At 47.9% G+C, this 13,228-nt stretch overlaps 1 protein-coding gene and 1 pseudogene across 2 annotated transcripts in view; one reads left to right on the top strand and one right to left on the bottom strand.

Moving 5' to 3' along the window:
- Positions 1-12,186, bottom strand: part of RMDN1 (regulator of microtubule dynamics 1) — a 32,559-nt gene extending 20,373 nt beyond the window's left edge. Inside the window, exons 1-2 of one of the 2 annotated variants that reach the window (XM_036437351.2) lie at positions 12,004-12,186; positions 4,283-4,400 (exon numbers count right to left, since the gene is read on the bottom strand). In XM_036437351.2, coding sequence (XP_036293244.1) covers positions 4,283-4,400; positions 12,004-12,126 — 241 coding nt within the window. In that variant the 5' untranslated portion in view covers positions 12,127-12,186. The remainder of the gene's footprint in view (positions 1-4,282; positions 4,401-12,003) is intronic. The other variant, XM_036437350.2, reaches the window with a different exon arrangement.
- LOC118718498 lies at positions 4,808-5,294 on the top strand (annotated as a pseudogene).
- Positions 12,187-13,228: the final 1,042 nt, after the last annotated feature.

Genomic DNA, 13,228 nt, shown 5'->3' with positions numbered 1-13,228 from the left:
CATCTGTAACTGCGAAATGCGACAACAAAATAGATCACAAACGAGAGAAATGGAGGACAAAAAGCGTCTGGATATAGAGTTCAAATCTACGCTTATAAGGTTTTTCAAGAATTTCCTAGAAAAGATAGATAAGGCCTATGAGGATATGAAAAGAGATCAACTAGAATTAATAAGGAGTCAACAAGAAATGATAAGGGATCAACAAGAAATAAAGAATACATTGTCTGAAATAAAAAATATTTCACAGAGTCCTAAAAACAAAATGGAGGATCGCAAGAATCAAGTCAAAGATTTGGAACATAAAGAGCCAGAAGACACTCCTCCACAGAAGCTAGAAGGCAAGAGAATCCAGAAAATTGAAGATAATGTAAGAAACCTCTGGGACAACTTCAAGCGAACCAACATCAGAATTATAGGGGTCACAGAAGATGAGAGAAAGCAAGATATCAAAAACATACTGAAAGAAATAGTGACAGAAAACTTCCCCCACCTGGTGAAAGAATTAGACTTACAAGTCCAGGAAGCGCACAGAACTCCAAACAAAAGGAATCCAAAGAGGACCACACCGAGACACATCATTATTAAAATTCCAAGAGCAAAAGACAAAGAGAGAATATTAAAAGAAGCAAGAGCAAAGAGGGTAGTAACCTACAAAGGAACACCTATACGATTATCAGCTGACTTCTTAACAGAAACCATGCAGGCCAGACGGGAATGGCAAGAAATATTCAAGGTGATGAATAGCAAGAACCTACAGCCAAAAATAATCTACCCAGCAAAGCTATCACTCAGAATCGAAGGGCAGATAAAGAGCTTCACTAATAAAAAAAAGCTAAAGGAGTTCATCACCGCCAAACCAGAATTATATGAATGGCTGAAGGGGGTTCTTTCAGAAGAGAAAGTAAACAAAGATAAAAATTATGAACAACAAATTCGTAACTATCAACAAGTGAATCTAAAAACCAAGGAAATTTAAAAAATCTGATGAACATTATTAACTGTTGAATATAATAGAATCAGAGGTATGGAAGGGGAGTGAACTGACGATTCTTGGGGAAAAGGGGAGAGGGGGGATGTGGAAAGAGACTGAACATAAACTGTGCACCTATGGATGAGGACAATGGGGAGAGGGGAAAGTGCAGAGGGTGGGGTGGGAACCTGGTGGAGGAGAGCAATGGTGGTGGGGGGGGGAGGAACATTTGTAATAATATGAACAATAAAAACTAAAAAAAATAAATAAATAAATAAATAAATAAATAAATATAAAAAATAAAAATAAAAAATTTGGCTCTCCATCAGCCTGCGGATTGAAAGATCCCGGGTTCGATTCCAGTCAAGGGCATGTACCTTGGTTGCAGGCACATCCCCAGGAGGGGGTGTGCAAGAGGCAGCTGATCAATGTCTCTCATTGATGTTTCTAACTATCTTTCTCTTCCTCTCTATAAAAAAAATCAATAAAAATATTATTTTTAATTGTGGTGCTAATGCACTTACCTGTGAATATACTAAAACCCAACAAATTGTATACATTAAAGGGATGCATTGTATAATATGTGTATTCTATCTCAATAAAGCTTTCAAATAAATGTAAAAAATAAATAAATAAATAAATAAAAAATTTGGCTCTCAAAAGAAATTTCAATCATTGTACTGTTGATATTTGACTCTGTTGACTAATGAGTTTGCTGACCACTGGACTAGAGGATCGCTAGAATCTAGTCAAAGATTTGAAATACAAAGAAGCAAAAAACACCCAACCGAAAAAGCAAAAAGAAAAAAGAACCCAAAAATATGAAGGTAGTGTAAGGAGCCTCTGGGACAACTTCAAGCATACCAACATCTGAATTATGGGGATGCCAGAAGAAGAGAGCAAGATACTGAAAATCTATTTGAAGAAGTAACTTTCCCCACCTGGTAAAAGAAATAAGATTTACAAGTCCAGGAAGCACACAGAACCCCAAACAAAAGGAATCCAAAGAGGACCACACCAACACACATCATAATTAAAATGCCAAGAGCAAAAGACAATGAGAATATTAAAAGCAGCAAGAGAAAAACAGTTACCTACAAGGAAGCACCCATAAGACTGTCAGCTGATTTCTCAACAGAAACTATGCAGGCCACAAGGGAGTGGCAAGAAATATTCAAAGTGATGAATAGCAAGAACCTATAACCATGATTACTCTACCCAGCAAAGCTATCATTCAGAATTGAAGGTCAGATAAAGAGCTTCACAAATAAGAAAAAGCTACTAAAAGAGTGCATCACCGCCAAACCAGAATTATATGAAATGCTGAAGGGTATTCTTTAAGAAAAGGAAGAGGGCCGAAACCGGTTTGGCTCAGTGGATAGAGCGTCGGCTTGGGGACTGAAAGGTCCGGGGTTCGATTCCGGTCAAAGGCATGTACCTTGGTTGCGGGCATGTCCCCGGTGGGGGGTGTGCAAGAGGCAGCTGATCGATGACTCTCTCATCGATGTTTCTGACTCTCTATCTCTCTCCCTTCTTCACTGTACAAAATCAATAAAATATATTTAAAAAAAAAAAAAAAAAAAAAAAAAAAAAAAAAAGAAAAGGAAGAGGAAGAAGAAGTAAAAGGTAAAGATAAAAATTATGAACAACAAATAATATCTATCAACAAATGAATCTAAACATCAAGTGAATCGCCAAGACCAGTTTGGCTCAGTGGATAGAGCGTCAGCCTGCTGACTGAAAGATCCCGGGTTCGATTCTGGTCAAGGGCATGTACATTGGTTGCGGGCACATCCCCAATAGGGGGTGTGCAGGAGGCAGCTGGTTGATGATTCTCTCTCATCGATGTTTCTAACTCTCTGTCCCTCTCTCTTCCTCTCTGTAAAAAAATCAATTAAAAAAATAAAAATAAATAAATAAATATATATATATATATATATATATATATATATATATATCAAGTGAATCAAAAATCTGATGAACAGAATAAACTGGTGAATATAATAGAATCAGGGGCATAGAAAGGGAGTGGACTGATAATCCTGGGGGTGGCGGGAGGGGGGAAGGGGTGTGAGGAGTGTGGAAGAGATTGGACAAAAATCTCACACCTATAGATGAGGACAGTGGGTGGTGGGGTAAGGGAATGTGGTGGAGTGGAAACCGGATGGAGGGGAGCTATAAAGGGAAAAAAGAGGAACAACTGTAATAATTTGAAAAATAAAGATTAAAAAAAACAACAACACAGCATTATCAATTACCTACTTTTTAAAGAATAGTCACAGGTAAATAAAACCAGTAACTGGTAACTTTTAGCTAATATTCTGAAGTTTCGTATCTACTGGAACTTTAGTAAGAATGTCTATTCAAAATCAAATCTGCTTCTTTCCCTACCTCCTTCTTAACGATTAAAAAGTGGGGCTGTGAAAAGGGCTTAATCCATCAATTAAAAGAGTTTTTCTAATATGCTGAAATGTTGGCTCTGTCTACATATACATCTTAACTAAATTTAATTTTTAAAATATGGCAACTCTAAATATAAGTTTACTTATCTACAATATGCCAAATAAGAAATTTGATGTAATTTTTTTTTTTTACTTTTCAACCAGTTATTTGATATTTAGTATCAAATTGCATTCTGTTTATAAATTAAATACTTCCACCTCGAAGTACCTGGGCCTTTGGTAACTTACCAGGAAGAGGGTGCCACGTCAGCATAAGGGAACGAATGAATCACTGCACTGTTATAAAACAGGGATTGACACCACCTTCTCTACCGACCCAGAGAGCAAGCGCTGTCAGCTTGTGGGTCAGATTTGGCCTGTGAGATATTCTCCTTTCCCTCCACAACCCCTCAGCCCTTTAAAAATATATCAAACACTTTTATCCCAAGGATCCTACAGAATTGTAACATACCAGAGCCTCAGCTCAGGATTAAGTCGTGTGCATGTAGGGTCCCCCAGGCCTAATCTACCATCAGGGCCGTGTCCTCTGCCCCTCGAAGCCTTGCACGCTCCACAGATGCTGCTATTGCCCCGCAACACTCCAGAAGTCCTACCCGCCCACCGCGGGACCCCTCAATGCACTTCCTAGTGAGTCTGGTATTTGGTTGTGACGACATGATAGCATCATGACCGCAGGCCTTTTATGATATAGGTTAATAGAATATTTCTCATAGAAGGAACTATAGTTATTAGAAGAATTTATGTCAGACTGACACGTTGAGGAAAGCAGAAAATAATCTAGCTTATAATATTAGTTTCAATATCTACTAAAAAATAACTAAGTTATTAACTCAAAAACTAGCTGACTTACCTTTGGCTGCAGCATGAACCACAGCAGCTGGAGAAAGGAGCTGATAAGTTTCAAACCCCAAGTAAGACAAGGCTGAGAACATAAGGCTTCTTTGGCAAGCTCCTGGGTTTCCCATCACCTGTGAAAACATCAAACAGAAAATGGGAAGCAACTGCTCCAGTAAGCAAAGATTACATCCCCCTTTCCCACCCAAAGCAATCAATCCTAAGAGTACTGGCTGCTTAAAATTCGCCTCATCAAATTCTTCAGTACAACTATTTCACATTACTGCTTTATAAGGAGAGCATATCCTGTTAAGAAAAGAAAAATTTAAAACAACTGCTAAGGGCGGCAGCTTATCTAAAACTCAGTCACGTTCACTGATAAGTGCTGGAGTGAGGAAGCCAGGATATTCTAATGGTATTGGCTTAATACACAAGACACCAACATATAATTGTCAGTCTTTATTTTAAAACTAGTTCTTTTTTTGGCGTTGATATGATTGGCTAAGGAAGAGCGGCTCTCTTTTTCTCTCTGGTTGCTGGAAGCTAAACCTTCATCATGAACGACACGGTAACCATCCGGACCAGGAAGTTCATGACCCAGACTACTTCAGCGGAAGCAAATGGTCATCGATGTCCTTCACCCTGGGAAGGCAACAGTACCCAAGACAGAAATTCGGGAAAAACTAGCCAAAATGTATAAGACCACACCTGATGTCATCTTTGTGTTTGGATTCAGAACCCCCTTCGGTGGTGGCAAGACCACTGGCTTTGGCATGATTTATGATTCCTTGGATTACGCAAAGAAAAATGAACCCAAACACAGACTTGCACGACATGGCCTATATGAGAAGAAGAAGACCTCAAGAAAACAGAGAAAGGAACGCAAGAGAACAGGATGAAGAAAGTCAGGGGGACTGCTAAGGCCAATGTTGGTGCTGGCAAAAAGAAGGAGTAAAGATTCTTCGGTGACTATCTGTGATGGTTGTGCAGATTTTTTTGTGAGAGAACTAATAAACTATAAACTTTTATGTGGGGGGGAAAAAAAAAAAAACTAGTTCTTTTTTATTTATTTCAGAGATAGGAAATGAGAGAGAAACATCAGTTTGTTGTTCCACTTACTTATACACTCACTGATTCTTGCATGTGCCCTGACCAGGGATTGAACTCACAACCTTGGCATATCAGAACAGTGATCTAACCAACTGAGCTACTCGGCCAGGGCAATCATATCAGTCTTAAGACCACACAAGATGAAATATATTTATATATGATAATTCTGCACATAAAGGTGTAAATGGCTTTCAGTAAAGATTCTTCAAAGGTGACCCACAGCCCCGGCCAGTGTGACAGCTGGGTGAGCGCCTTCCTGTGCACGAAGGCTCCGGTTCAATTCCTGGCGGTACAATCCCTGCTTGAGGGGTGCCCAGCAGACTGCACGCTCATGCTCTCTCTCTCCTTCCTCTCTCTCTCTCATCAATAAAAAGATTTTAATTAAAAAAATAAAAGATTTTATTTAAAAAAATAAAAGTGGCATGACATTTAAAAAAAACTGATCCATAAACCCACAGTTTTCAGTAAACAATGAATAAAATGAAGAGTATATCCAAGATATAGAAATGACTTTTCATAACTCTGGCCAGGACCCCTAGGACCCCCAAGAAAGGAGGCACGTGTGGGTCTCCCGTCCCAGGGAAGTGACATCCCACAGCCCTTCCTGCTGCCCAGTCCATCCCGTGGGACAAACCCTGGCCCCTGTGAGCTGGGTGCTCCTTCTCCTCAGGGCAAAGAGCAAGCAGCTCCCTCCCGACGTCACCTCTCCCGTCCCGCTTTCCAACTTCTCTTCTCAAAACTCCAAAAAGTCGTCTGCGCTCTGACCCTCCCCCTCCTCACCACTCTCTCGAGCTCACACCCACACACCTGTGCCCCCACACTGCCTGTGCCATTCTCGTCTCCTCTCACTTGCCCAGCAACAGCACTGGACAGCGCTCCCTCCCTCCCGTTTCTTCCTTAAAGCATGAATGGATGCTAGGCTTTCAAAACGAGATACGTGACATACAATGAACTGCACATACATAACGTGTATCGTTAAGACACCACACCATCAGTCCGACCAGGAACTGCCCCCCTGGAACCATCAGCCTGGCTCCTGACACACCCTCCATGGCTTTGGAAATACTCTTCCTGGACTCCCTCCCTGTCGGGTCCTCATCTCCAATACCCGCTGCCGCTGTGTCCCCAGCGCAGCCCGGCCTCCTTTTCCCCGTTTGTCTCACCGGGGCGATCACACTTCCTTCCATGACTTGACCACATCCAACATACCAAAACCCTGCCTGTGGCCCAGCCAGGATGTCTCCTGGAAACCTCGGAATCCTAAGTGCAGCGGCTTAATCCACGCCTCTGCACATGGGGGATGACTGGAACCTCACGTCCATCAGCCATGGCGGCCACGGTCCCTGAATCCACTGTTTTCCCTTTCATGGTAACTGACAACCGATTCTCCTGGCTGTGCAGCTTACCCACACACTCCTGCAGGGGTTCTGTGGGAGCTGCCCTGAATGCAGGGGTCCTATGTGCCTGAATGCAGGCGTGGGTGTAGGACACAGCTCTCCATGTGCCCCCCTTTTCAATAACCTAAGTGGAAAATTACTACTACCCCTAGGAATGCTGCTAACTGCAGATGTCTTTGCTTTAGGGTAAAACAATTGATAGGAACTTGCTGACGCAGAAGGAGCTGCGAGTTAAGAGGAAGATAGGTGGTTGTAAAAGGTCAGGTGCTGAAGGAACTTACTGTACAGGAACTCATCATGTTAGCAGAAACGGCCACCTGCATGATTGCCTGAAATAAATATTTCCTCCTTCAGAATTGTATTTAAAGGTTGGAAAAATAAAATTCGGGGCGGCAGACCTCGGGTCTCAGCCCTCCGGACCCCATCTGTCTTGTCTTTTTCTTATCCTCACCCCCTCATTCAGGTACTGTTCGTTGCCAGCAGGTTCCGGCAAACCACACACACCTGCAGTGGTTCCGCCTGCTCTCACGGACGCACCGGACCCACAGCTTCTCCTGAGCGCCCACAGCAGGAGGAACCAGCTCACTGCAGCGTCGAGAGCTGTATTTACTGGGATATCACACAACTGGATTCAAAACTCACCAACAGCACTCCAGCGGGTGTGGCGCAGTGGTTACAGCCCACAGAAGGCAGGGTCAAGGGCACGTACCTCGGTTGCAAGATCAATCTAGGCACATGCGGGAGGCAACCAATGGATGTGTCTCTCTCATTTGCATGTTTCTGTCGCTATCCCTCCCTTCCCCTCTCTCCAACAAGCAATGGAAAAAATATCCTCAGTGAGGATTGACAAAACAAACACATCAGCAGCAGAGCAGGAAAACTAAATTAGATGTAATCAAATTTTGAGTTTATTTGTATTTAACAAAGAGAAGATGGGGTGGGGCAGAGGGTGTGTGTGTCGGGGGAAGGGGGGTGGTCCCTAGAAAAGAAGAGGAAAAAGACTAAGATTGTATCCGTGTCTCTGAGCCCAGCTCTGGCTGGGATCACAGGCAGAAAAGGCTGAGGACTGAGGAAACTACCTTAGGTGCCGGGCTTCCTGCTGCCGCCATGCCCAGCAGACCACACTGGCTTTCTCACGAGAGAAAGGCAGGCTGGCAGCTGGTATTCACCGTCTTATTAACGCAGCGTGGTTAATGCAAAGCACCTTTCCGCTCATCTCTGGCAGGCACGTTCCGGCAAACCACAGTGGTTCCGCCTGCTCTCCCTGGGAAAGTAGATACAATCTTGTTTCTGGAACTAAAACCAATTAAGAGAACCAGGACTCTGACATTCCAAGAGCTGAAAACATAAGAGCCTAAGACAGCAAAGTATGCCTCTCCCCTCGGGCCCCCAGCACAACGCCTCGCACGAATGAATTCTCAAAAGAAGTTCTCTGGATAATAGAAGCAAGAAGCCTCTTAGACACGTGTTCCCTTCACCGTTACTTACACTAACTTCTAGCTATAAAGACCTCAAAAACGCAAACTCATCACTAGATTGAAAAGGACAGTGGCCCGCCTGTGCCGCCTCCTCCTCAGTGTGCTGGTCCCAGGCCTGCTTCCCTCCTTCAGGGCTCGCTGTGACCCGGCGAACCTGACTGATGTCTCCCGAATCCTATCTGCAGCCAGGCCCCCGAGGTGACCGCCAGACCCCCCCACTACTGTCTATTCCACCCCCGTGGCCACCATCACACTCACTGAGACAGCCAACAACCTAACTCTTCCTGGGCCCCTTCCCCGCCCCCACACCAAACCTGTCTTTGGATTCCTAAGTTCACCTCCGTGACCGCCTCCGAGTGCCCACTGATTTCCAGGTCCACCGCCTCCACCATCACGGCACAAAGGACCACACTGCTCACCTGTCATCCCCCCCCCCCCCCCCGCCTGTCCCCCCCCCCCCCCGCCTGTCCCCCTCCCCCGCCCGTCCCCTCCGCCCCCGCCCCCCACCGGTCCCCGCCCCCCGCCTCCTCACCTGTCGCCCCCGCCTGCCCCCCCCCCCGCCACCCCGCCTGCCCCCCTCCCCGCCTCCTCACCTGTCCCCCCTGCCTGTTCCCCACCCCGCCCCCCGCCTGTCACCCCCGACCCCCGCCTCCCCACCTGTCCCCCCCAGCCTGTCCCTCCCTGCCTGTCTCCACCCCAACCCCCGAACTGCCCGCCCTTCCCCCTCCCCCTTTCCACACCGCCCATCTGCCCCCCGCACCGCCCACCTGCCCCACAGCACCGCCCCCCTGCCCCCCCCCCTCCGCCTGTCCCCGCACCGCCCGCCTGTTTCCCGCACCGCCCGCCTGCCCCACAGCAACAATCTCCTACTGGTCCTCGGCACCCACTGGCCCATCTCATTAAAAACTGTTCCGAACTCTCCATGGTTCGCTGCCTCAGAAAGGAACCAGTGGACAAGGTGTTCAGAACCCGCTGCGGCTGGCAGCCCCACAGGCTCCAGTCAAGAGGGCAATGGAGGAGGACCCTGCCAGACACACCAAACCTCCGCTGCAGACCATGGTTTCCTCCAAAGAAACCACCTTCGAGGCAAGTGACTCCTCTCATCGGGGAAGCGAGGAAAAGCCCACACTGGAGGCCGAGACGGTCTTCCCGGAATCCCACCCTTGGCACACAGCCTTCTCCCCGAGGGGCAAAGGGTTCGAACCCCACACCGGGCACAGCAACTCTTAGACCCACACCCGAGAGACGAGCCCCCAAAACATCTGCTTAGAAAGCCAAGGAGGCGTGCAGCCACGAGACCCTCAAGGCCACAGCAAACTGAGAAACCGATCTGAGATTTTCCCAGCCTGCGGGGTAGCTCAGCTCATGAGCGCGCCATCCCGATGCACCAGGATTGTGGGTTTGATCCCTGGTCGAGGCACTATACAAGAATCAATCAGTGCATGCATAAATAAGTGAAATGACAACCCGATGTTTCTTTCTCTCTTTCAAGAAAGAAAGAAAAAAGACTTTCGAAGATCCATCCGCCCCAGAGCCCAGTCCGAGCCAACAACTGAAAAGGGCCTGAAAGGTTAATTGGCTTAGCTTGAAGCTTCAGCCTGCAGGGCAGGCATCTCACGGCGAAGGGCCAACACCGACCCTCTCGCGGCACTGCAGAGGTGGGCAGCCACTGGGCTCCGTGTCACCAGGGTCACATCTGCTGCCAGGGGACACCCCTTGATCTGGTTCTGGTGGAGAACAAGGCCTATGTTCATGGTTCCCAAGGACCAATGGAACAGTCCTAACAATCAAACCCCCCCCCCCACACACACACACACACACACCGAGGGCTCAGCACAGGGAAGCACAAGATGAGCCTGCAGATGAGATTCCGCAGCTGAACAGCTTGATTTGACCTCACAGACCTTCAGCTCCAAGCCCAGCTACGCCTTGCCACCTGTTGCTTCAGTTCAGCCATTAGGTCCTGTGACTTCTGTACAAACCGCACGTGCTGACTTTTCAGCCTTGATTCATTTCAGTTCACTGTCCCACTCCGGACTTCAGTCCTTCTCAGGTCCTACAAGACCCTTTTCTCCCACCTCAAGGCCTTATCGCATGCTCTCTCCTGAAATACTGTTGTCCTCACCTTCCCTTCACCTGCTTAACCCCTCATCCTCTGAGCTCCCATCTCTCAGTGCTCACACCTTCCCTTCCTCCCTTCACGATCAGGTTAGGTTAACTCTGCTGCCTGTTCCCAATGCCCAACACCCATTGCATTTACTCAAGGGCCACCATCCTGCTAACCTGTAAGATAAACGGAAGTGGTTTGTCTCATGTTCCTATACCCTCAGCTTAGAACTGAGCCATGCTGCACACTCAGTACAAATTTGTTGAAAATTAAATGTGTCCAAAATGGGTGTTTTGTACTATAGACAGAAACAGAAGCCCTCAATGGTTTGGCTCAGTGGATAGAACCTCAGCCTGAGGACTGAAGGGTCCCAGGTTCGAAACCCGTCAAGGGCATATGCCCAAGTTATGGGTTCGATCCCAAGTGGGGGGCGTGCAAGCAAGAGCTAATCAATGATCCTCTCATCATTGATCTTTCTCTCGAAATCAATAAAAATATATATTTAAAAAGAGATAGAAATTACTTAAAGAGAAGACAAAAGAAATGTCTCCTCAGAAGTAGCCTCCACTCTCTGCAAACTTCTGGGAAATAAATAGCTCCATTCAACTTACTGATATTATGCTTAGAGAAAAACACTAATAAAAGAAAAACTGAAATTATAAAGGCTTGAAAACACATGAATACCTGGAAAACTGGCCATCATACAAAGGTCCAACTCCCTACAACTCCAACAGATGAGGAGGGAAGGAAGAACTTTCATTACTGCCTTTGGCTTGGCGTGGAGTTCACTGCCAGCAGCCAGCACCGGGGCCACAGCAGCTCGGGGGCTCCGGAGGGCTGCCTGCCTCCAGACCCACATCTGTCCAGCTGTGCGACAGGGCACAATGCCCAACCGCACGGCGGTTTCCTCTTTAAAAATCAAAGTTTTTATTTAGTTTTTTAGAGAGGGATGGAAAGATAGAAACATCAATGAGAAACATCATCATGGACTGCCTCCTGCACGGCCCCCTTCTGGGGACCCAGTGCAACCTGGCAGGTGCCCTGCCTGTGACCTCCGGGTCCATAGGTCAAGGCTCCACCACTGAGCAACTCTGGCTGGACTCAGTTTCCTCTTTAAAAAAAAATGGTTAAGTAACATTCCTACTTGCTCCGTAGGATGGGAATGAAGATTAAATGAGGAAACCCTGAAGACAATGCACGCTTAGAACAAGCCTTCGGTCAATGTCAGACATCACTGTAATCTAGCAGTTTACCTTCCAGCTCTGCCTCCAACACTGAGGCCGGCGGTTCCGCTCGGGGCAACCCCTCCGCCTGCCGGGCACCCGGCCCGCCTGGCTGAGGCTCCCGTCCCCACACCACCCCTCCCGCTCATTACCGGCAACCCTGAGGGCCCGAGCTCAGGGGCACTCACAGGGGGCTCTTAGAGCTTAAAATAAAACTCAGTGTCACGTTCACCAGGGCGCCCCTCACCAATCCGCCTCCAGAAATAAACCAAGAAACGCCAGAACCGGCCACCCCAACATCCGCCCCCCATCGTCCTCCACTTTCTGCCGGCAAAACGCGCCGCTGCAGCCCCGGGGCCGCGGGGCCCCTTCCCGGGCGCAGAGCGGCTGGCAAAGCCGGGCGCGGGCAGGGCGGCGCCTACCTCCGGGCCGCGGCCAGGCCCCGGCCCGCGCCCGCCGCGCCCGCCGGCGGCGCCCGCCGAGGGCCAGGGGCCCGGGGCCCGCCTCGCGGGTACAAAGCGCCAGAGGCGCGCGGCCAGCACCATCACCTCCTAGGGCGACCCGGCAGGGGAGCTGCGCACTCGCCCGCCAGCTCTTCTTCCGGCGCACCACTTCCGGTCTGGGACCCCCCCGCTCCCGGGCTTGTGGGCGGGGCTTGCCCGAGTGGGTGGGACTGAGCGGCTTCCGCGCCTGCGCGATGGCACTGGCCGTGAGAGTCCTTCCGCCCTCGGCTCCATCGTGCCCTGGGTCGGTGGGTCTGTAAGGGTTGGACGCGGAGCTGGGGCATCGGAACAGAATTGGGAGGTCGGAAAACGAAGACAGAGCTTGTATTCCCAGCTCTGCTGCCCCGGAGAGGCACACGGTGCAGGGTCCTGGGCAGACAGATGCCCAGGGAATGAGAAGGAGCCAGGCCCTCCAGCCGCCACCCGGAGCTGGGGTGCTGGGAGACTCCATTTCCCGCTGACCCTACACCGCAGGAACCTCTGATTCTGAGCCTAGTTCAGAGCCCAGGCCTGCAAACGCAGGGCCTGTTACCTGGGGCACAGGAAAACTTTATGGGCGAGGAGGCAAGACAAGGTTTTAGAAATTAAGTTGCATTTACGTAGGCCTTTTACTACTATTCTGATCATAATGAATTAACTCGTACTCTTATTTCACTTCATTCTCCCCCCACCTGGTGGTCTGAAGGCTGGAATCCATGAGTCTAATGTTGCGTCCCTGTAATGGCTGCCTTCCCCATGTCCCTGGAAATCAGCCACATTGCTTTAGGATTCATCAGTGATTCACTACTTAATTTGTCTTTAAAATGTGTTTTAAAAAAATATAAACACTCTCTTCCCAACATTTACTGAACCTATCCTTTTTTCCCAGAGGGAACCAGTTTACACATTCCTACTGGTACCTCAGTGTTGCTAAATAATAGGCCTATGCCACTGGATGCCACCAAAATCCTGAAATCGAGTTTCTGATATTTCAGCCAAAAGAAAATTTTAATTAAACTTTTTATTTTGAAAAAGAAATAGATTCTTAGAAAAGTTACAGGAACTCTAGATTCAGCCATCGTTAATGTTTTGTCACACTATGTGGAGAAGGCCGCACACTAAAATGAAGAGAGAGACTGGAAAAGAGTTAATTTGGGAAAATGGG

This window comes from Pipistrellus kuhlii, unplaced genomic scaffold (genome assembly GCF_014108245.1).
Source record: "Pipistrellus kuhlii isolate mPipKuh1 unplaced genomic scaffold, mPipKuh1.p scaffold_m20_p_14, whole genome shotgun sequence".
NCBI lineage: Eukaryota > Metazoa > Chordata > Mammalia > Chiroptera > Vespertilionidae > Pipistrellus > Pipistrellus kuhlii.
The sequence above is the reverse complement of the archived record's forward strand: the minus strand, read 5'-3'. Positions and strand labels throughout refer to the sequence as shown.